At 40.7% G+C, this 25,434-nt stretch overlaps 1 protein-coding gene across 5 annotated transcripts in view; it reads right to left on the bottom strand.

Annotated features, from left to right (window-relative positions):
• Positions 1 to 25,434, bottom strand: part of LOC132819698 (apoptosis-stimulating of p53 protein 2-like) — a 115,524-nt gene that overhangs the window by 89,696 nt on the left and 394 nt on the right. The window contains exons 2-3 of one of the 5 annotated variants that reach the window (XM_060831359.1): positions 25,365 to 25,429; positions 475 to 622 (exon numbers count right to left, since the gene is read on the bottom strand). In XM_060831359.1, the coding sequence (XP_060687342.1) occupies positions 475 to 622; positions 25,365 to 25,391 (175 nt within the window). In that variant the 5' untranslated portion in view covers positions 25,392 to 25,429. Of the gene's footprint in view, positions 1 to 474; positions 623 to 3,267; positions 3,308 to 4,934; positions 4,985 to 14,390; positions 14,406 to 25,364; positions 25,430 to 25,434 lie in introns of those variants that run through there. The other 4 variants (XM_060831363.1, XM_060831361.1, XM_060831362.1 and 1 more) reach the window with 4 other exon arrangements.

Here is a 25,434-nt window from a genome sequence, read left to right as displayed (position 1 = left end):
TTTTTAACATTAGTGACAACACTGAGAACACTCAATTTCCAGCATATTACTTCAGTAAGGCAATAACACCTATGATGTACAAATTATTCTTCATAGCAAATTGAAAACAAACTAGGAATTTTGTTTTGCATTTCATCCACCAAAACAACACTCTCTAAGCTGACAATCTGTTCCAAAGTGCTTCCAGTTAAGATAGGTTGCTACCTACCCAGTACTAGTAAAACATGTAGGAGAAAGTGAGGAAACATGAAACTGCTCTGTAGGATTCATGAGAAAACTACTTCAAGTTAACTAGTTCAATTTTTGTTTTGCCTTTGCGAATGTCTGTTAATTTGCAACAGCCTCAATGCTACGTTATAGCCAGAACATAGAATACAAAATAGCCTTTTTGCAGTATTCTAAAAGAAACCAAGTCAATAGTGTCTATCCAACAAAATAGCTTGAACATGTAGCAGCTGAACAGATTTCACTTACCAGCACCATGCCAACGCTCAGCCAAATAACAGTCTCTCTCTCCTGGTTCTTTGCAATAACCAATAACATCTCGACACGTGGTATCTGGAGTGATTGGTACCTCTGTGTAATGTTGATCGTTGTTCCTCAGGAACACAGTGAGAAACATCTACATCAAGCAAAGAGAAAAGCTTTACTTAGATCAATTTTTCCTCAACACTGCCAAGCTCATAATGAGGATCGTGTAATTCAACACTTAGTCCAAGCATCAAGTTCATCCACAGTGCGAAAATTATCCATGATCAGAACTGATCTTTTACAGTGATCAACCAACAGCAGACTACTTTCACAATATTATCTCATGGATTAGCAAGTGATTTAAAATCTTTGAAGTTGTACACATGGATGTACACTGCATGTTGGTGCCTCAAGTGTAGTTGGAGCTGCATTTGTCCAGACAAATGAAGATAGTTAATCATACTATTAACATCAATTGTAAATGATCAATGTTCATGGGGCATCAGATGAGTTCACCACGGAACTCCCAGATTCTGACTTGTAGATATTGCAACTGATTCCATTTCTGGTCAATGGTGACCCTGAGCATATTGTTTCTGTGGGATTCAACAATGATAATTATAGATTGAGGCAGATCATGTGGTTGCAGATTATGGATGAATACCATTCTGGAGTTGCCGATGGCTTCCAGTGTCCATAATACCTACTTTTAAGTTGCTACGTATGTAACCAATTAGCTTAGTATTATGTCAAAAAACATAATGGAGGGCATCTTATGAAAGAAATGTTTCCCCTGGCTTGGGGTGCCTCAAACTCGGGTTCTCAGATTAATGTGTCTATCATTTAGGACTGAGATGGAAAGAAATACCTTCATACAGAACTCTGAATCCATGGAACTGAATACACCAGATACTGTGGATACTTAAATTATTTAGAGTCAATCAGCACAGAAGTCATAGAGTCATAGAGATGGACAGCATGGAAACAGACCCTTTGGTCCATCCTGTCCATGCCGACCAGATATCCCAACCCAATCTAGTCCTACCTGCCAGCAACTGGCCCATACTCCTCCAAATCCTTCCTATTCATATACCCATCCAAATGCCTCTCAAATGTTGCAATTGTACAAGCCTCCACCACTTCCTGTGGCAGCTCATTCCATACACGTACCACCCTGTGCGTGAAAAAGTTGCCCCTTAGGTCTCTTTTATATCTTTCCCCTCTCATCCTAAACCTATGCCCTTTAGCTCTGGACTCCCCGACCTCAGGGAAAAGACTATAACTATTTATCCTATGCGTGCCCCTTATAATTTTGTAAATCTCTATAATGTCACCCCTCAGCCTCCGACGCTCCAGGGAAAACAGCCCCAGCCTATTCAGCCTCTCCCTGTAGCTCAAATCCTCCATCCCTGGCAACGTCCTTGTAAATCTTTTCTGAACCCTTTCAAGATTCACAACATTTTTCCAATAGGAAGGAGACCACAATTGCACGCAATATTCCAATAGTGGCCTAACCAATGTCCTGTACAATCACAATATGACCTCCCAACTCCTGTACTCAATACTCTGACTAATGAAGGAAAGCATACCAAACACCACTTTCACGATCCTATCTACCTGCAACTCCACTTTTAAGGAGCTATGAACCCGCATTCCAAGGCATCTTTGTTCAGCACCACTCCCTAGGACAAGATTAGATTAGATTAGATTACTTACAGTGTGGAAACAGGCCCTTCGGCCCAACAAGTCCACACCGACCCTTCGAAGAGCAACCTACCCAGACCCCCTTACCATGAAGTGTATAAGTCCTGCTAAAATTTACTTTCCCAAAATGCAGTACCTCACATTTATCTGAATTAAACTCTATCTCCCACTTCTCAGCCCATTGGCCCATCTGGTCCAGATCCTGTTGTAATCTGAGGTAACCCTCTTAGCTATCCACTACACCCCCAATTTTGGTGTCATCTGCAAACTTACTATCTGTACCTCTTATGCTCACATCCAAATCATTTATGTCAATGACAAAAAGTAGAGGACCCAGCACCGATCCTTGTGGCACTCCGCTGGTCACAGACCTCCAGTCCGAAAAACAACACTCCACCACCACCCTCTGTCTTCTACCTTTGAGCCAGTTCTGTATCCAAATGGCTAGTTCTCCCTGTATTCCATGAGATCTAACCTTGCTAACCAGTCTCCCATGGGGAACCTTGTTGAACGCCTTACTGAATTCCATATAGATCACATCTACTGCTATGCCCTCATCAATCTTCTTTGTTACTTCTTCAAAAACCTCAATCAAGTTTGTGAGACATGATTTCCCACGCACAAAGCCATGTTGATTATCCCGAATCAATACCAAATACATGTACATCCTGTCCCTCAGGATTCCCTCCAACAACCTGCCCACCACTGAGATCAGGCTCACCGGTCTATAGTTCCCTGGCTTGTCCTTACCACCCTTCTTAAACAGTGGCACCATGTTTGCCAACCTCCAGTCTTCTGGCACCTCACCTGTGACTATCGATGATACAAATATCTCAGCAAGAGGCCCAGCAATCACTTCTCTAGCCTCTCACAGAGTTCTCGGGTACACCTGATCAGGATGACCATTACGTCAAACAAGTCCAGGCCTAACATAGTCCCAAACTAAACTCGTCCCACCTGTTGGTTCTTGGCCCATATTCCAATTATTGAGCATATTCGGAATGAAGATCAAATTATTTTTGGATACCAATGGAATTAAGGGCTAAGTGGTTAATATGGGAAGGTGGAATTGAAGATCATCCGTGAACTTACTGAATAGTGATGTAGAATTGAGGGATCAATGGTGCTCCACTGGAACCACTGAGCAGGTCAGGCACATAAAGTAGAGCACAAAACAGTTAATATTTTAGGTGGATGAATGTCCTTCACCCTCTGTACCATTCAAGCATAACTTCTCTCCTTTTTCAAGGCTTTGGCATTCTGCCTAAAATTTGGCCCCCAGAATTGTATGCAGCATGCTGGCTGAGGACTAACCATTAAATAACGTAAATCCAGTTAACTGACTTTATATATTCTATGTCACTATTTATAATGCTAAACAAGCCACTTGTGCTTAATCACTTGAAAAAAAACACAGCTTTGTTAATTCAATATGCCACTTCCACGATTCGTGTCTATACTAGATCTCTCTGCTACCGAGTAAATGAAGTAGAAATTATCTCACCCTTCCTCTCAAAGTATTTGTTCAAACGACTGTGGACCTAATTACATTCCACTTGTGATGTACCTTCCTATTTCACAGTCGAGAGTGTGGTGCTGGAAAAGCACAGCAGGTCAGGCAGCATCAGAGTTCTCCTGCTTCTCAGCTGCTGCCAGATCTGTCGTGCTTTTCTGGCACCAGTCTCGACTCTGACATCCAGCATCTGCAGTCCACACTTCCTTCCTATTTCACAGTCAGTCTATGTCTTCTTCAAGTTTGCCACCATTCTCTTCATAATGAACTAAGACTACTCTAGTTTCCCTAATAAAGAGGTATGCCTATGAAGCTTTGTCGAATGTGAATGATGAAATACTTACATCCAGGCACATCTATCTAGGAATGGCAGCTGTTCTGAATGCAATACCTAAATTTCAGAATTCACAACTGTGGTGCTGCTAAAACTCTCTTTGATTTGCCGTGCATATTCTTTCCAAACTTCACAAACAAATTGCTCCATCAGCCCTGGTCTGATGCTCCAAAAGATTTAAAAATATTTTTGTGCCAGTTCCAATGGCTTTGCTGGATAGTCTCATAGCACATTATAAATTGCTTAAAATGTTCATAATGCAGTCAAAATTACTTCAAATTTACCGCTGAAGAATATTTTGAAATGTGACTACAAATATACTTTATACATTATCTAACGAAGTAATTGTTCATTTTTAATCAAATAGTTTCAACAAATCCAAATTTGTATCTCCAATTTCAGATTGAGACACATTATCTGATTTGAAGCAGTTATCAAAATAGAAACTTACAGCCAACTAAAAGTTTACTGAAACACAAAACTACATATCAGCTTACTAAATAGAAATATTTCATCCCTAAGTCTAGAATCACTTTCATTCTCTGGGATTGCCTTTTTTATTTCACTTCGGCACTTAATAATTATCAGTGCCACTGATAGAAATACATCTCAGAAGCACTGCAGTACTTTACTGAGAAAATCTTGTATTTTTATGCTTGTATGCTCAATCAAATATTTTCATTGAAGCAATAGGACATAGGCAGCATTCTCCCAGAGAATTGCAATGTACTGTATTTGCAGTAATTATCTTCTGCACTGACATCACATGTATGACGATTTACAACACATGCACATTTGGCTTTAAGAGATGAAATTAATTCCGTTGTGTACACAAGCATACACCAATTAATTAAAAAAACTTAAAACAATAACATCATACGGTGTTAAATTATTCAGCAATTATGTGGTTACCTTCTGCAAGGCCTGACCTCTTAAGTTTACTGTCTATGCGGTCTAACACAAAGTTGGGCAAGAAAACAGGAAGTGATTTTTGTAGGTGGAGTCATGATAAGATTTATCGTTTTTCACGAACAATTGCAGGGTCACTGTACTCATCACCCACAGGAAAGCTTGCATCTCAAATTGAAGCTAAACTTCCTGCTATTAGGTTGTGACGCAATGCAAACCTTTAACTATTTATGCCTTTCCCAAGTAGGGTAGGAAATGAATAACAAAACTCCAGCAGGTTCTTAAAAACCTTATAAAAACAAGCAGTTGTTGTATTACCAACACATACATTTCCATATGCATGTAAGCCCAATTTCCCAAAATTAATCTGCCATTGTTCATCTATCTGAATATTGACTGTCATGAAGCTATTATTTTGTACACGTTAAACCTCTAAATTAACTACTGTACTGGAAGACAATATAAAAGTGTAAAGATTGAGTAGATACAAGAAAACAATTATTTATTTTGTTTCAGTTCAAAATGTCAATAAAGTATCTAAATATGATCAGCAAAAGACAAGACATGAAGGTCTGAAACATTATGACAACTTGGATAAAATTCTTGAAACTGGACCAAATCCAAAAGCACTTTGTAGGGAATTCTATCTGCTGTAATACTGTACAAATAAAACACTTAGCAACCATCGTACATTCTGCTTCCTCATTCCCAAAACAGTGTACACGTAGATCCAGAAAAGTAAACAAATCACCGTCAGTTGAAACACTTCCTCCAAACAAGGGCACAAAATACAGTAAAATGGAGGTGAAGTAGCCAAGAACTATAAGACAAACACTTTACTCCCATGTCCCAATAAGATTTGCATTAGTCATTGCATCTTAGGTCCTGACAGTACTGAATCTGAAATTTTAAAGTTCCATCATACATCGGGGAATTTAAATTATTTGAACTACTTAAGGATTTAACAAACAGAAAAAACCCCCCAGCTTTTGTCAGTCTTACTAATGGAGGCAAAATGAGATATATTATATTGGGAACAGAAGTTCTCAACTGAGTTGAACGGTTAGGAGTAAAATAGATACATTTGTATGATTCTGCACTCAAATTTCACCAAAATTCAGGTATTTTTGATGCAAGTGACACTATTTTAAGCAAATTAATGGTGATTCTAACAATTTTTGTCAAGACACAGGAGTGTCCTACATTGGCACATCCATGATCCATTTACAATTTGGTTCTGCAATTCCATGCTGCGCTTTAGAGTGCACTTGCACTTTCCCTTCCAATGCTGTTGTCAGGACACATTACACAACAGGGATGCATCTCATAGATTCAAACAGGATACTAGGGTGGGGGAAGTTGCATGACTGATGAAAGTGTATCTCAACAGCTGTACTGAGGATGCATCAGAGGATTTGTACAGTAAAGCAATATGATCAGAACTTACGAACAGGAAAGGTGGAATCACACGCTGGGGGTACACCACAGACCTCCCAACACCCAGCGTAAGATAGCGGAGAGGATACATAGACAGATTTTGGAAAGATGTGAAAACAGCAGGGTTGTTGTGGTGAGCGATTTTAAGTTCACTGTACTGATTAGGACTCACTACGCACTAAGGGTTTGGATGGAGCAGAATTTGGAAGGAGCATTCAGGAGGGATTCTTGAAACAATATGGAAACAATCCAACCAGGGAATGAGTTACACCGGACCTGGTTTTGGGTTGTTAGCCCGACCAGGTGAGTCAAGTTTCAGTGGGGGAGCATTTCGAGTGTAGTCACCACAATACCTTGAGTTTTATGATAGGGATAACAGCAGTCCCCTGGTCAAGGTGTTAAAAAAGGAGGCGGGGGGGAGAAGAGAAAAGGCGAACTATAACAATATTAGCCAGGAACTGGAGAATTTTGATTGGAGGCAGCTGTTTGAGGGTCAACCTCCATCGGACATGTATTTCAAATGGTAGTTGATAAGATTTCAGGAGCAACACACTCCTGTGAGAATGGAGGATATGCATGACAAGTTACATGAACCTTGGATGACCACAAATTTCATGACCTTGGTCAGAAAGAAAAAGGAAGCATACATAAGGTCGAGAAGCATGGGAACTGATCAATCCCTTGATGTATATAAGAACTGAAAAAAGGAATTAGAATGGCTAAAAAGGATGAAAAGTTAAAGAAACATAGAACATTACAGCGCAGTACAGATCCTTCAGCCCTCAGTGTTGCGCCGGCCTGTGGAACCAATCTGAAGCCCATCTAACGTACACTATTCCATTCACTTCTATATGTCTATCCAATGACCATTTAAATGCCCTTAAAGTTGGCGAGTCTACTACTGTTGCAGGCAGTGCATTCCACGTCACTACTACTCTCCAACATCTCTCCTATATCTATCACCTCTCAACTTAAAGCTATGTTCTCTCATGCTAGCCATCGTCATCTGAGGAAAAAGGCACTCAATGCCCAACCTATCTTATATGTCTCAATTAAATCGCCTCTCAATCTTCTTCTAATGAAAACGGCCTCAAGACCTTCAGCTTTTCCTCGTAAGATGTTCCCTCCATCCAAGGCAACATCCTAGTAAATCTCCTCTGAACCCAATCTAAAGCTTCATCATCCTTCATGTAATGCGGCAACCAGAACTATACACAATACTCTAAATGTGGCCGCATCAGAGTTTTGTACAGCTGTAGCATGATCTCATGGTTCTGAAACTCAATCCCTCTACCAGTCATTAGCAAACAGAATTAAGGAGAATCCCAAAGCTTTTCATACACAGAAAATGCACAGCAGGTCAGGCAACATCCGAGGAACAGGAAAATTGATGTTTAGGGCCGAAGCTCTTCATCAGGAATTGGGGTTGGCCCACTCAAAGTAAAAAAAAGAGGAAATCTATGTACAGAGCCAGAAGAGGAGGAACGAAGAACATGGAATAGTACAGCAATTATAGGGCCTTTGGCCCTCGATGATGTGTCAACCTTTTATCCTTCTGTAAGATCAAACCAACCAAAATACCCTTCATTTTACTATCATCCATGAGCCTTTCCAAGCGTTGCTTAAATATCCCTAACGTAACTGACTCTATGACCATTGTTGGCAGTGCATTCCACGCACCCACTATTCTTTCAGTGAAGAACCTACCTCTGACATCGCCCCTAAAACATCTTCCAATCACTTCAAAATTATGCCCCCTGTGGCAACCATTTTCACCCTGGGGAAAAGTCTCTAGCTATCCACTCTATCTGTGCCTCTCATTATCTTGCACACCTCAATCAAGTCATCTATCATCCTTTTTTGCTCCAAGGAGAAAAGCCCTAGCTCCCTCAATTTTTCTTCCCAACATCTGCCCTCCAGTCCAGATAGTACATGTCCTCTGTACCCTCTCTCCAAAGCCTCCACATCATTCCTACAATGAATCAACCTGAATTGAACACAATATTCCGAGTGTGGTCTAACCAGGGCTTTACAGAGCTGCACTGAAAATGTGTTGCTGGTTAAAGCACAGCAGGTTAGGCAGCATCCAAGGAACAGGAAATTCGACGTTTCGGGCCAGAGCCCTTCATCAGGAATTTTTTGTACAGTTTTACAAAAAAACTTTACAGAGCTGCAGCATAACCTCATGTCTTTTAAACTCAATCTCCCGCTAATGAAAATCAACACACCATACGTCTTCTTAACAACCCTATCAACTTGAGTGGCAACTTTGAGGAATCTATGGACGTAGGCCCCAAGAACCCTCTGTTCCTCCACACTGTCAAGAATCCTGCCTTTAACCCTATAATGTGCATTCAAATTTGACCTTCCAAAAGTTGATCTTTTCCCATCTGCCATTTATCAGCTCAGCTCTGCATTCTGTCAATGCCCCATTACAACCTACAACAGCTTTCCACACTATCCACAACTCCACCAACCTTTGTATCATTGGCAAACTGAGAAACCCACTTCCTCATCCAAGTCATTCATAAAAATCACACAATGCACAAGTCCCAGAACAGGTCCCTGCTGAGCACTATTGGTCACTGACCTCCAGGCTGAACACTTTCCATCAACTTCCACCCTCTGTCTTTTATAAGCTAGCCAGTTCTGTACCAAGACAGCCAAATTTCCTCGTATACAATGCCTCCTTACTTTCTGAATAAGCTTACCATGGGGAATCTTATCAAACACCTTGTTAAAATCCATAATCATTGCTCTACCTTGATCAATGCGTTTTGTCACATCTTCAAATCATTCAATTAGAATTGTGAGGATGACCTACCCCTTACAAAGCCATGATGATTCCCACTAATCAAGATACATTTTTCCAAATAATCACAAATCCTGCCTCTCAGAATCCTCTCCAATAATTTGTCCACCACCAACATAAGGCTGACTGGTTTGTAATTCCCAGGGTTATCCTACTCTCTTTCTTGAACAAGGGAATAACATTTGTCACCCTCCAAACATCTGGTACGATTCCAGTGGACAGTGAGGATACAAAGACCATCACCAAAGGCAGAGCAATCTCTTCCCTCGCTTCCCATAGTAATCTTGGGTATATCTCATCTGGTCCAGAGGACGTATCTATCCTTACTCTTTTCAAACTTCCCAGCACATCCTCCTTCTTCACATCAACCTGTACGAGTGTAGAAATCTGTTTCATGTTGTCCTCACAAACACAAGGTCCCTCTTACTAGTGAATACTGAGGCAAGGTATTCATTAAGGACCTCTCCTTCCTCCTCTGACTCTAGGCACAAGTTCATGGCCATTTCCTTGCCATTCAGAGCAACTTACAGTGTCATCTCCTACTGTTTACATTTTCATCCCCTCTTCAGAAATCAATAAGAATATTACAGTTGGAATTTGACTACTCCCCTATATAGTTACAAAACAAAAGGATTTGCAACAGATTTGACCATGAAGGATGATTTACATTATATTGTTTCTGGAAATGATCAGGTCACTGCATTCTGTCTTAAGTAGCATGTGACTGTGAGGGAGTGATGGGGGGTTGGTCATGTAGGCATTAATGACTGTGATGTAAAGATTTTGTATAAAGGAAGGACTGTTTCCTTTGTTTGGAGAGCTTCTCCAGACACGCTTTGCAAGCATGCTGAAGAGTGTTCAGGGTTTCGCCAAAACTTGTATTGTACTGTACTTATTAAATTTATTTTGTTCATAGAAGTTAGCATGTTGCAGTTGCACCAAGTGTGTAAGAATCTTTAAAAAAGAACTGAACAGGAGTTCATGCCTTACTCACTTCATCACCTTTTTTTTTAAAGGAGGTGACGATGACGATTAATGCAGGAAAAGTGGTTGATGTTGTCTATGTAGACTTCAGTCAAGGTCCCTCACGAGCAGACTGGTACAAAAGGTGAAGAGACATGGTATCGGGGTGAGCTGGCAAGATGGATACAGAACTGGCTTAGTCACAGAAGACGGAGGCAGCAGAGGAAGGATGCTTCTTGGAATGGAGGGTTGTGACTAGTGGTGTTCACGGGGATCAGTGCTGCGACTCCTGCTGTTCACGGTCCACATAAACAATTTGGAGGAAAATGCAGCTGTTTATTCAGCAAGTTTGCAGATGACATAAAGCTGACATCTCCACAAGATACACAGGGAATACAGAGCACCAAAGTCTTTGTCCTTGATGCCACTGCCCCCAGCCTGGACAAAGCTCAATTTTGTTGCAGGCTGAATATGTCCCAGATCACTGTCACAGAACAAGGTCTGCTGGATTATCACCTGCAACATAAAAGGAGTGGATAGCCATCCTATATCAGTAGATGTCAAGGTGACAGCTACATTGAACTTGAATGCAACTGGCTATTTCCAAGCAGCCACAGTGAACTTGTATTGGATCTGTCAATTGTCAGCCAACAAATGGATGAAGGCTGTTACCAAAGTAATTTGTGAAATATCACAGCTCTTCACCTAGTTTCTACATGATGAGATGAGTGCTGCAGTCCAGACAGTTGGCAATGGCAACACAGGCAGCTTCCCCCAGGTGCAAGGCATAATAGATTGTATGCATGTCACATTTAGTGCGCTACATAATAATCTAACAGAGTTCATTGACAGTCTGAGTTCTAACCCACCAATGTACAAGGCATTGCGATCATCAGCACCAGATTTTAGAACTTTACTCCATGTACACTTTAGGTGTTGCCATGATGTCTATACCATTTGAAAAGTCTTATGTTCCAGACGCATTTCAAAGGCCAAATGCCTTACTGAGGGAGCTGATGGCCATTACGTAACCCCCAGACTGAAGCACAGCGTAGATACAATACAGCCCACCTGATCAAGGCAGCATGGAGCAGATGATAGCTGATGCTGAAAAGGAGGTTCAGCAGCTTGGGTCAGACTTACTGGTTGCAACGAAATACTTCAGATACTGTGTGCTGCACGCTGTGGCCTCAATTGGAGCAGGCAAGGAGAGGAGCTGGCAGAGAAGAAGCAGTCTTCTGAGGAAGCGAGGGGCATGGAGCAGGAAAAATAATCAACTTTTGTGAGAGATACTATAGCTGCATTGGATACCACAAAGCCAGACACTTCTTAATTGACCCTGATTTCCAATAGACATGAGCTGGGAAATCAATTATTTATTACATTTGTTGATGCTCAGTAAGGGAAGTCATCCATTTGTGCTCAGGAGCAAATGCACCTTGTGTTTTTAATTTTGATTCGCTTTTGCTATTTAAGAAAACAATGCTTTGAAATGTTTGTACACGTCCTTTATATGCAGTCCTGCATTAAACAATGATATGACACTAGGCTACAATGGACATAGCTGTAACATGAGATGTGACTAAGGAAGAGTAAGCTATGGGGCTTGGTGCTTAAAAAGCAAATATGAATGCGCAATCCCAGATGCAAAACATGTCAGTTATGCCACTTAGGCACCTTGAATAGCAGTGGTTTGTAATTGCTGTCCCACTATGTTCAAGGCCACTCCACATGCCAATAACTGACGAGTTGCATTGCTGGGCTTCCCAGCTTCAAAAGTGGTGCTGGTACCAGAGATCCAGGGACATCCTGGAATGTCCCTGCAGTAATGTTGCAGCTGGACAAGACTTTGGTTATACCACAGCTGGTATAATGTGTGCAGTTCTAGGTGTCACACTAAAGGAAGAATGTGATTGCACTGGATGGGATGCAGAGGAGAAATATCAGACTGTTGCCTGGCTTGGGGAATTTTATAAATGAAGATAGGTTGGATAGACTTGGGTTGTTTTCTTTAGAACAGAAAAGCTTGTGGGGAACTTGACTGAGGTGTTTAAGAGATGTTACTACAACTTCTAGAGCAGGTGGGACTTGATCCCAGTCTCCTCGCTCAGCGACAGGATTGCCAACACTGCACAAGAATCCTTAGTGAAGTGTATAATATTTTGAGGAACGTGGACGAGGTAGGTAGACAGCATCTATTCCCTTTAGTTGAAGGGACAATAACAAGAAAGCATGCGTGGTCAATTCTTCCAGTTTCAAAAATTAAAAAGATGACAATTTTAAGGTGACTGGCAGCAGGTTTGAAAGGCATTTGAGGAAGGAAAAATCATAACTTTTACAAATTATGTGAAGGTTCACTTAAATTGTCATTACATTCAAGGCTCAGGGCCCAGTGCTGGAAAGTGGGATGAGTATAGATTGGCCAGTGCAGACTCGATGCAATGTTGGGTACATCCAGTTATAGCAAGTGAGAAAGTTTGAAGTGGAGTGTAATGGTGCATTTTGCAGAGTAAGTGAGACAATTATAGAACAATCGTCTTAAGGTAAGGCCACAAAATTTGCCAAAAATTACATCAAGCTAATTTCTACTAAGATGCAGCCCATATGCTTTAACAGCCTACAGAGTAGCCCTGCTTGGCACAGAACTGATTTTGAACAAAATATTTGAACTCACCAATAATTTAAATGAAACAACCTAAATTGCACAGTGAGAATTTCCTATTAAATATTAAAACTGTGAACAATGCATATTTACAGTCTAGATTGAGACCAGGTGTATTGCCCATGTCTATGCAAAGTAATTCAGGTGATAGCATTACTTTGGTATTTCTATTTCTCCCAACCACACCCTCTTCCAAGAATTCAGTTGCTGAGAAACCAAGACAAACAAACATTTTCTTTTCAAAATTTGTTCATTAGGTGTGAAGAATACTTGTAGGGACTCACAAAAATACTAGCTTTAATGTGTCCTTGAGAAGACGGTGAACTACCTCCCTGAACTTACAGTTCTTGTTGTCTAAGTACAGTCCTGTTAGGAAGCAAGCGCCAGAATTTTGATCCATCAACAGTGAAGGAGTTGTGATAGGAACAAATCAAAATGGTGAGCAGCACGGAGAAGAACTTTTGCATGTAGTACCTTTACTCTTATCTTTATATTTGGTAAAGGTTGTTGGGATGAAAGATGCTGACAAAACAACATTTAAAGGTTCTGCAGTGCAATTTACAGATCTTACCCATTATCACTATGCCTCACTGATGGGGACAGTGAGTAGTTAAGACAGCATACAGTATGCTCTTCCTGCAGGTTGATTTATTCTGGATCTTATCTGAAGGTCTGAGAGTGTTGTTGGACCTATGCTCATTCAGACAAACATCATCACATTCCTTATTAGCACAGAATTCTCAGCTTCTGGCTTGGTCTTGTGGGCATAATATCCGTATGCTGAAAATGTGTTGCTGGTCAAAGCACAGCAGGCCAGGCAGCATCTCAGGAATAGAGAATTCGACGTTTCGAGCATAAGCCCTTCATGGCTGATCTGGTTACAATTCAGGTCTTTGCAACCCAAATGATGTTAATGTGGGATACAACAATGGTTGATTCTATTTTGTTGGAGATTATCATTGCCTAGTATTTATATGGCGCACAGGTAATTCATCACTTTTTCGACCAATCCTGACTGTTTTGCAGGCCTTTAGGCCAGCAAACATGGAGTGTTTCAATATCTGAGAATGGCAACGAACACTGAGCAATCATCACTGATAACCTTTAATTCTTACCCTATGGAGAAGGAAAGGTCATAATGAACAAGGTGAAGACATATGGACTTCGATGCTATACTGAGGAACCTCAGCAAAAATATCCTGGGCTGAGATATTTGCCCTCCAATAACCTTTCCTTCTAGGCATATTTCCAGTCAGGAGCGAGTCCCCCACTTCAGACTGATTTCAATTTTGCCAGGGCTCCTTAATGCTGCATTCAGTTCAATGCTACCTCAATCTCATCTCACCTCCAGAATTCAGCTCGGTGGTTCATATTTGGATCGAGGTCAACAAAATGTTGGGAACAAGGTGATCCTAGGTGAACCCACACACTGCAACAATAAGCAGTGTAGTGTAGTGTAGTGTAGTGCAAGCACGGTTTACTAACACTTTTAACAGCACTTTCCATCACTTTGTTTAAGTATGAAAATCAACCAATGGGCAATAATCGATTCGACTGGATAGGTCCTCTTTCTGAAAATACATACCCGATCACTTTTCCACACTGTCGGTAAGGTACCCACATTGTTGCTAACTAGAACAGCTTGGATCAGGGTTCAGGAGTGCAAGTCTTTTGTAGGGCCTTCAGTCATTTCTTCACATACACGAAGATGTTCCAAGCTGCAGCAAATATGTCCAACACCACAAAAAGTACGAATTTATCAATAATACTAAGTAAAAGTGACATTTGTATATGACAGTTCCTCCTATGTTATACTCACTGTTTACTAAAGTAGGAAATAATTACAAATTGATAATTAGTGCACAAAATGCTAAAGCTCTGGATATCACACACTGGCTAACAACAAATCACTTCAATATGAAAACTAAAACTTGTCTTGCAATTTTATTGTAATGTATTACAGGCAATATTCTACATTACAAGGGAGATTCACACACTGAAGTTGGACTGGAACAGCTTGACTACGACAGAGCAGGTTCTGTAGCACACTTAGTCAAAACTACTGCTAAACTTTTGCCAAGACCAGCCTTTCGCACATTCAACGTTTTCAGCCATATAGAGTCAAAGAGTCAGAGAGATGTACAGCACGGGAACAGACCCTTCAGTCCAACCCGTCCTTGCCGACCGGATAACACAAACCAATTTAGTCCCACCTACTAGCACCCGGCCCATATCCCTCCAAACCCTTCCCGTTCATATACCCATCCAAATGCATCTTAAATGTTGCAATTGTACCAGCCTCCAACACTTCCTCTGGCAGCTCATTCCATACACGTACTACCCTCTGCATGAAAAAGTTGCCCCTTAGGTCTCTTTTATATCTTTCCCCTCTCACCTTCAACCTATGCCCTCTAGTTCTAGATTTCCCACTTTGTCTATTTATCCTATCCATGCCCCTCAATTTTGTAAACCTCTACAAGGTCACAGCCTCCGACCCTCCAGGGAAAACAGCCCCAGCCTGTTCAGCCTCTCCCTGTATCTCAGAGCCTCCAACACTGACAACATCCTTGTAAATCTTCTCTGAGCCCTTTCAAGTTTCACAACATCTTTCCGATAGGAAGGAGACCAGAAGTGCACGGAATATTCCAAATGTGGCCGAACCAACGTCCTGTACAGCCGCAACATGACCTCCCAACTCCTGTACTCAATACTCTGACCAATAAAGGAAAGCATACCAAACACTTTCTTTACTATCCTATTTACCTGCGACTCCACTTTCAAGGAGTTATGAACTCCATGGTCTCTTTGTTCAGCAACACTTCCTCGGACCTTTCCCAAAATGCAGCACCTCACATTTATCTAAATTAAACTCCATCCTTCACTCCTCAGCCCATTGGCCCAACTGATCAAGATCCCGTTGTAATCGGAGGTAACCTTCTTCGTTATCCATTACAGCTCCAATTTTGGTGTCATCCACAAACTTACTAACTATACCTGTTATGCTCGCATCTAAATCATTTATGTCAATGACAAAAAGTAGAGGACCCAGCACTGAGCCTTGTGCCACTCCACTGGTTACAGGCCTCCAGTCTGAAAAACAACCCTCCACCATCACCCTCTGTCTTCTACCTTTGAGCCAGTTCTGTATCCAAATGGCTAGCTTTCCCTTTATTTCATGAGATCTAATCTTGCTAATCAGTCTCCCATGCGGAACCTTGTTGAACACCTTACTGAAGTCCATATAGATGACATCCACCGCTCTACCCTCATCAATCCTCTTTGTTGCTACCTCAAAAAAACTCAGTCAAGTTCATGAGACATGACTTCCCACACACAACGTCATGTTGAGTATCCCTAATCAGTCCTTGTCTTTCCATATACATGTCCATGCTGTCCCTCAGGATTCCCTCTAACAACTTGCCTACCACCGATGACAGGTTCGCTGGTGTACAGTTCCCTGGCTTGGCCTTACCACCTTTCTTAAATAGTGGCACCACGTTTGCCAACCTCCAGTCTTCTGGCACCTCACCTGTGACAATCGATGATACAAATATCCCAGCAATCACTTCCCTAGCTTCCCACAGAGTTCTGTGGTACCCCTGATCAGGTCCTGGGGATTTATCCACTTTAAGCATTTCAAGACATCCAGCACTTCTTCCCCTGTAAGATGGACATTTTTCAAGATGTCACCATCTATTTCCCTTTATTCTATATCTTAGACGTCCTTCTCCACAGTAAACACTGATGCAAAATACTCATTTAGTATCTCCCCCATCTCCTGCAACTCCACACAAAAGCCTCCTTGCTGATCTTTGAGGGGAGAAAGTGAGGTTTGCAGATGCTGGAGATCAGAGCTGAAAATGTGTTGCTGGAAAAGCGCAGCAGGTCAGGCAGTATCCAAGGAACAGGAGATTCGATGTTTCGGGCATAAGCCCTTCGTCAGGATCTTCGAGGGGCCCTTTTTTTTTCCTTGTTATCCTTTTGTCCTTAATGTTTCTGTAAAAACCCTTGGGATTCTCCTTAAGCCTATTTGCCAAAGCTATCTTATGTCCCCTCTTTGCCCTATTTCCCTCTTAAGTATACTCCTACTGACTTTATACTCTTGTAAGGATTCACTCGATCTATCCTGTCTATACCTGACATACGCTTCTTTCTTTTTCTTAACCAAGCTTTCAATTTCTCTAGTCATCCAGCATTCCCTACACCTAGCGGTTCGAGTCCCCCTGGAATTCAGAAGTCAGAGTCCTGAAACAGTAAGGTTTGAGCCTCCGGAGCACAGTGCGTAAGGTTAAAAAAAAAACTGTCTGTCTCAACCACCCTGCCTTAGACCGGTCGTTCAGAAGGGAAATCCCCACGGGAATTTGTTACTGAAATATTAAGTGTGACCTCTTTGCTTGTTTAAGTTTTAGTTGTCTGCGTTCACTGGGTCTGGTCAAAATTTGAAGATGATTATAATGCCTCAGAAACTGTTGAAAAATCGACAGGAAAGCCATGCAATCCAGCAATTTTCAAAACCCAAGAAGAATGATGACCAGATAAAACAGCATTGTCACACGTACCGAGGCACAATGAAAAGCTTTGTTGCTTTATTCAAGGAAGAAGGAGTGAATTGGCAGAATATTTGTAATTACAGGGAATTGGTTTTATTGGTGTGTGTGCACCCGCATGCACTCACAATCCTTTTAAGTAATTGACTTATTTGAATTAGGATTTCAATTCAATGTGTTTTATGGGCTGTGTATTAGGACAGATTTTGTTTTTACATTAGCATAATACAACATTAGGTCCTTTTTAAAATTATCAAACATGTAACCTTAAAACAAATTTATTGAGGGCTTTGAGCCCCTGACTTTTTTTTTGAAATTCTCCAACGCCTGTTTCAAAAAACAATTGTGTTACTGGTCATGCTTTACCCAGATGAAAGTATTGCATTGAAACATCTTTGCTGCTTTTTTAGTGCAAAGTGTTCACAAAAAGAGTGCATTTTAATTTTGATGTCTTGTTAAAATATTGGAGAATATTAGAACTTGAGGCTGAGCTGTTTAAGTTCTGTCAATTATTGTTCAGACTTCATTGCCCCCCCTTTAAATTGCAAATTCAAAGAATGCTGATCTCTACTGGAGTTGTACAGTTACTGGTCTGTAACCACTATAATTCCGACTGTTTTATTTGGAAAGTTGAATTTACACTGTCAGTTTGTCAGCAACCACACATTTTGTTCAAAACACTGATGATGAAACTTAAAAAAGAATTAGGACCATTTTTGTCATTAATGTCAGGCCTTTGGACTATATATGAAGTTAGATTTAATATATATACATGAGGCACTAAGTTGTTAGCTTGTTTTAACAGAAATTAGAGTTTTCTTTTGGAGAATAGATTTTAATATATTCTGCATTTGTTTCCCATGAATATTTGAGATTTAAATCTGATTCAGTGATGGTTAACATCAACACATATTAGGTGCAGGGCTTAGATTGCCTCCTCCTGGAGATAGTCACTGTCTGGCATTCATGAGGCACAAATAACAGCTTATGCCTGGAAGTTGTCCACGTCTTGTTGCTTTTGAACATGGACTGCTTCAGTACATGAGCAGTCACGAATGGTGCAATCATCGGTGAACATTCCCTTATGATGGAGGGAAGGTCAACCAGTCTGAGTGGCTCAACTCGTTTGGTCAGTAATGGAGCCACTAAGAGTTTTGGTGGTGAACACTGAAGTTTCCCATCCAGAATATATTGTGCCCTTGGCACACTCACTGCTTTCGCCAAGTAGCATTCAAAATGGATTCATGGAGATCCAAGATGGCGGCGACTCAGCAAGTCTGAGTCTACAGAGCCCTTCCCAAAACCTGGGAAAAGTGGGTTTCCTGCCCCCACCACACTTGCCAAACCACCCAAAAAATTTCTTTAATCTTAATTAGCTGCTGAATATTATATTTAAATAGTCTAATACTGAGTGGATAATGAGTAAATCAAAGGGACCCCGCAGCTCTCAGAAAACAAAGACCCCTCCCCCACCCTCCTCTCCTCCGGCTGCAGCTGATGTAAAAACAGGCCTTATAGAGATGATTGCCAGATTGGAATCGACACTCGTCAATTTCATCGCAGAATCCAGACAGAGATGGAACTCATTAGAAGAAAAGCTGCAGAAACAGAATCAAACTATCGGGGAATTGCAGGGCCGAGTGGAGGGGGCGGAACTAAAGGCCACGACCTCCGAGGCTGCAGCACAAACAGCTGCAGAACAGGTGCGAACCCTCGAGCAGAGAATCAGGGCCTTTGAAATTTACATCGATGACCTGGATAATAGAAATCGGAGAAAAGATATTCGGTTGCTGGGCCTTCAAGAGCAAGAAGGGAAAGAACAGTTAGTAGTATTTCTGGAGCGATGGCTGCCCCAGCTTTTAAACCCGGGGGCTGAAACTGACTGGGTAAGGGTGGAGTGGGCCTATCGGGTCGCAGTACGCGGATCTGGCCCAAACCAGCGCCCACGCCCGGTCCTGTTCCGGCTGCAGAGTTATAGGGAGAGGCAGATACTCCTGGATGCCTCCAGAAAGCTTGGAAAGGATCCTAAAGCTATGATTCATGAAGGATCCAAGATTATGTTATTTCAGGACTTCTCCCCGGCTTTGGCACGAAGAAGGAAGGCGTTTGATGAGGTGAAGAAATGTTTAAGGGACTTAGATATTCAATACACCTTACGCTACCCAGCGACGTTATGCTTTACCCACGAAGCATCCGAGTATAATTTTAGATCACCGGAAGAGGCCAAGAAACTTTTAGACTCGGTTAAATAAATCGTAAGAGACAATTTATGTTGGCTTGCCTCTCCCACACTCCATGAGGAGAAATGGATACTTTATTCTACTTTACTTTTGCCTCTGGGAGCGGGGTTGTCTTCCTTGCTATCTTATGTTATTATACTTAACTGTAATCTGTTGGAGTTGTAATTTTATAGTTATGTGTGTTTGTACGTGGCATTGATGCTATCAGATATACTCAGGTATGGGTGGGGAGGGGCGGGGGTGCGGCGCTCACTGTTAACTCTAGCTCGGTATTATATCTAAATCCTATTAAGGAGCGCCCGGGTCGAGGGTGGGACACTGTTTGGGAGAGGATATGGTGGAACGTTGGAAAGGTAGTAAGGCCCGCTGAGAACAAGGGGGAAGATCTCCATTCAAACATGTTTAATTTTTTTTTGTTCTTATTGTTTGGAAATAGCTTCCTTTTTATCATACTGTTATGGGTGTATTAGAGAACATTTTCTCTTGTTTGAAGGATGTAAGCAACTCAACTATACACTCTGGATGATTGTGGATTAGTTGAATTTTGATGATTATATATTTAAGATCTATTTTTATATTAATGTTTGTGCTTGAAAATTCTGCTTATTTTTGTAAATTTGTCAAAATGATAAATTTCCAATAAAAATATCTATTAAAAATTTAAAAAATGGATTCATTACTTTTGAGTGACTGGGTGTGTGGATACCAGCAGGTTTTTCACCCTTTCCTCTCTACGAACTGTATACCATTGTAATGCAATCTCTGATGATGGTACCTTGGACACTGTGTGTTAAGTTCAATTTCACAAGTATCACTATGTCTGGCTGTTAAGAGTCAGTGTGTTAAACAGCATGGAAATGGACCCTCCCATCCAACTCATACTCGCCAAAGATACACCCCAATCTGATCTAGGCTCATTTGCCAGCATTTGGCTCTTATCATTAAACCATCAAGATGGCCCTTAGATATTGTACTTGTACCCACCTCCTCCACGTCCTGGTGCAGCCCATTCCATACGTGCACCACGCTCTGTGTGAAAATATTGCCCCTTTAGGTCCCTTTTGAATCTTTCCTCTCTCATCTTAAACCTATGTCCTCTCGTTTAGGAATTCCCACCCTTGGCAAACGACCTTTGCAATTCACCTGTGCCCTCATGATTTTATGAACCTCTCTAAGCCCATTGCTGTAGGGAAAAAAGGTCCCAGCCTCTCCTGACAGCTCAAACCCTCCAGATGCACCAACATCCTTGCAAATCCTTTTTGCACCCTCTCAAGTTTAACAACATCCTTCCTTTGGAAAGGGTGACCAGAATTTTGTTCGACTAGTGTTGTTCAACAGGTCTACCAATTTTGATACAACCTCTTAATAAAGAGGACTTCACATGACTGACAGGATTGAATGCGCAGCTTCATTTCTAGTGCAGAAAGTCATGCCGTGTAGTCCACCCATTTTCAGTCTTTTGAGGACTTTTTAGTTTTTTGATACAACTGAATGGCTTATTGGATCATTTCAGAGGGCAACTCTAAGTGAATTACATTGTAATCGAATTACATTGTAAGTCGGCCAGTTCTGGCAAGTACATGACTTGTCCTTCCCTCCCTAATGGACATGAGCAAATCAGATACTTTTTAGGTAAATTTCCCCTTCCTCAGACACTGATGACATGTGGATATATTTTGAGTTGAGGATCAGGAGAAGTCACAGAGATCGCCGGTTGCTTCTTGAAGAAAAGGCTCTAATGAGGGAGGCCAAAATCTGTGCACAATGTCAGACACAGAATACCATGGTAGTACATCACTCCTCAGTGCTCATATCAATTACAATGAACTGTAACGCTATGTCCTAACACAGTGTGTTATGGAGGCTTCACAAGAATATCTTCTAAGAATCAACATTAAAAAGAGATTTGGTAGAGGCGCACAAAATCATGAGAGGTCTGGATGGAGTAGCCAATCTTTCTGTTGGAATAATGATCAAGAAACCAAAAGACACCAATGATGATACGAGAAAACTATTTTATATGTGAGTGGTTAGGATCTGAAATACACTGCTTCGGAATGTGATGGAAGAAAATAGAGGCCTTCAAAAGAGAACTGAATAATTATCTGAGGAAAAATGAAAACTTTTGAGAAAAAGGCAAGGGGGTGCATCTGCATGATATGCTCCTGCAAAGGGAAAGGACCTGCGAGGCTGCATGGCTTCCTTCTGTGCTGTTACCATGCTATGATTCAAAGTGTTACACTTACTGTACTAAATTTGTTCTCACTAATTGCGATCTAAATCTTATCTCAGTTATGAAACTGGCAACCTAGCTACAGTTACTTTACAGGAAACTTTACATTATCAGATTAGGTTTCAAAAACATATTACTATAATACTGACATAATGAAGCTGATGGGGTACAGTTTTCCTGATGAGCTACCTTCACTCAGTCACCTGATAAACAGTTCTGCAGGTTTGCCCAAACACGCTGATGCCAAATTACTCAAAACGTTGACAATGAACTGCATCACACGTCACTACTTGTTACGAGGAGCAAACAGTAAATCAACCCAGTTGAAAAGAAAGGATGCTGACAAAGTCACAATTCTTGTTGGATACAAGCCTATTTGCTCATTTGATGCCAAGTAGGGAATATCAATGTGCAGTTGAGAAACCTTGCAAAAATCTGATAAGAATCCAGAGAAAATACAATGATCAGAAGGAATAGTGGCTCTCCTCAGAACTATTTTCTTATAAATACCCAGATTCAATTGCAAAAGTATTTTAATGATTTTAAGTTAATATAAATTTCCAATAGAAGTCTGGATTTGAAGTCATTAATTTAAATTCACTTACATGATTTCAAACCAGTAATCACAACACTAACTTTGCAGATGACAATCCAAACAGTGGATTAGAACAGACTTGAATTATTTCACTGGATACAGAAAACTTCCAGAAACTTAACAACACTGCAGTGTCAACACAGTAGTTACAAAAAACAAACTGGTTACCTCATTCTGTTTTAAAGAGACATCATCAAATAATTTGAATACACAAATTCGCAACAACATGCATTGGAATAAAAACAAAATCCTGAGTTCACGTAATATGGGACAAATGCATTATAATTTAGACTTTACAATCAGTTCATGTGGGTTTTCCACGTGTCATGAAACATAACAGTTGTTGCAGCCAAATACTAGGGACAGAAACAGGACAGAATCATCCTCACCAAAACATCTAAGTGACTTGCAGCTAGGATGACAGCTGGCAGACATATTAAATTTAAGCATCAAAAATGAAAGTAGCAGAAAACAAAACAGATTAAATTATGGAAGCAAATGCCATTCATTTATGCACAATATTCTTGAATTGAAACCAAAATGAATGGAAGCTCGATTTATGTTGGCATGTAATTTACTCTTCTAGCTCTCAAATTTGACACTTCAAAAGCAATCTTACCACCATGAAAATTCCTACTTTTGGTAACACAATAAAACTAAAAGCCTCCTATTCTTTCATGCCACAGCTTTGTTTTAAAAATCTGGTTTCAGTAGTACCACACAGCTGCAATATTGGATTGTACTATTGGACAATGTTTCTTGATCTGTAACCAGACAACTTTGATGGTCACTTGGTGGGACAGAACTTGAAAACTGTTGCAAAGAGAGACATGTGGTTGAAGCTTTTCATTTTGCACTCATCGTAACAAATTCAAGATTGCCAAATTTCAAATGATGACAACAATTTATACGACAAGAGAAGACTTCAAGTTAGTTGACAAGTCAAATCTGACTGCAGCATTGCATTATCATCTACTTGCCTTGATGGTAAGTGCAAGATGAAAAGATTCAGCAATGTACAATACCTATGCCTCAGCACCCATAATACAAACAGTGAGATCAGAGAAGGTACAAAAAAGATTTTTTTCTGGTTGAATGCCAAGCTTAATTTCTGAAGTCAGAACTCTGCATAATAAATCTAAGTAGATGCCACAAAGGAGTGTGTAAGTGAATTAATTCCAGTTGCCCTGTGAATTTACATTTCAACTTTGTAGATCATCTCAATTGGCTTGAAATGCCAATGTTCAATATTGCACCTAAAGCTAGTGAAATGGAAACAATAAATAAATGGAGCTCTCTTTCTCTCTCCCAACAGTTAACTGCTGAAATTATTACAACAGCAGCAAGTAAGAAATCTCAGCTGTCAATATTGACATCAAGTTAAACCAGGTTTACAAGATATCCAAGTTATCCAAATGACCTGCATCCAATAAATGAGGTTTGTCACTCTAACAAATACAAAGTCCACAGTATCTAACCCAAGCAACCTTTCTGGGAAATCTCGTATTGTCAGACTTCACAGTCACTTTGTGCTCTGATGCTAAACTTAGGTTGAAATCTGTGTCAGAATTAGTATACAAATATCTAGTCACTACACTGTGGGGACAGGCCATTTTGCACAACAAATCCACACCGACCCACCTAAAAGTATCCCAAACAGACTCACTCCCCATGATTAATGCACCTAACCTACACATCCCTGAACATTTAGCTTGGCCAATTCACCTAACTTGCACATCTTTGGACCATGGGAGGAAACCGAAGCACCTGGAGGAAACCCATACAGACACAGGGAGAATGTGCAAATTGCCCAAGGCTAGAATCAAATTTGGGTCCCTGGCACTGTGAAGCAGCGGTGCTAACCACAGTGCTAGCTACTGTTGTTATGTTTCACAAACAAACAAACCTTCGGTGTGAACACATCCTATGTTTAAGCTTTGCAAATGTAGTTATAAAGTATGTTGATAAAAATACCTTCCTTCTTTCTTTGTCACCAGTTTGTCACCATGTTATTCTGATCAGTTAACATAAATGTAGGACACCGGTACTAACTTCTCAAAACTTAATAACCCCTGGGTTCTGACCATTTCAGCCAACAGAAATTGCACACCCTTACAATTAAACAAATTCCTTCAGGCTGAGCTCAGATATTAGTGGGTGACACTTTGATTCAGTGGAAATGTAGAGTAGAGGAATGGGTCTGGGTGGGTTACTCGAGGGTCATTGTGGACTGGTTGAGCTAAGTGGCCTGTTTCCACACTGTAGGGATTCTATTATCTATGATATTAATACAAGATTTAAACACGATGTAATCAACAAAATAAAGGTGCTGATAAGAATTCAATGTCTTAGTGTTTTTTTAAAGTTGTCTCTTTTATAAATAGTTTATAGTGAAGGAAAATCTAGTTAATGGTATTGATAATCCACACATTTTCTTTCAGAAATCACAGCATTTTCAAGTATGAACTGATATAACAACAATCAAAACCACATTTAAAATCCATGTTTGCTTAGTAGATCGGCTTTATGTTCCTAAAATTTGTGCTAAAACAAAAAAAACACAATTGAGCCCTTAAAAATAACAGTAGGTTCATTGAGAAATCACGAATTATTGTAATAATTCATGATAGAATGGGGGCTGGAGGGGGAGGGGAGGAACAGGAGCTTAAAAATTAAAAACGAATGGATTAATTTGCATGTTGATTTATTTTCCCTACTGATCGCGGCGGTATTGTTAAAACAGAAGCTTCAATGGCGACAGACTGTACGTAGCAACCTAGAAGGTGCATATTTAAAATAAGTTTGGTCTAGTTACTTCGAAAATTGAGTGTGTAATCAACTGGGGGAGAAACAGGCTATGGTCCTTCCTTCACAACTCTTCCAATTTCTTAAAAGTATAATTTTTGAGCCGGGGGGGGGGGGGGAAGAAGAGAGAAAAACTTACAGGCATCATTTTGGATCCGAACCGCATTTATAACCTAGATCTTTCTGTTTCTTCTTTCTTCCTCTCTGAA

This window comes from Hemiscyllium ocellatum, chromosome 10, assembly GCF_020745735.1.
Source record: "Hemiscyllium ocellatum isolate sHemOce1 chromosome 10, sHemOce1.pat.X.cur, whole genome shotgun sequence".
Classification (NCBI taxonomy): domain Eukaryota; kingdom Metazoa; phylum Chordata; class Chondrichthyes; order Orectolobiformes; family Hemiscylliidae; genus Hemiscyllium; species Hemiscyllium ocellatum.
This window is presented reverse-complemented; position numbering and strand designations above follow the sequence as displayed.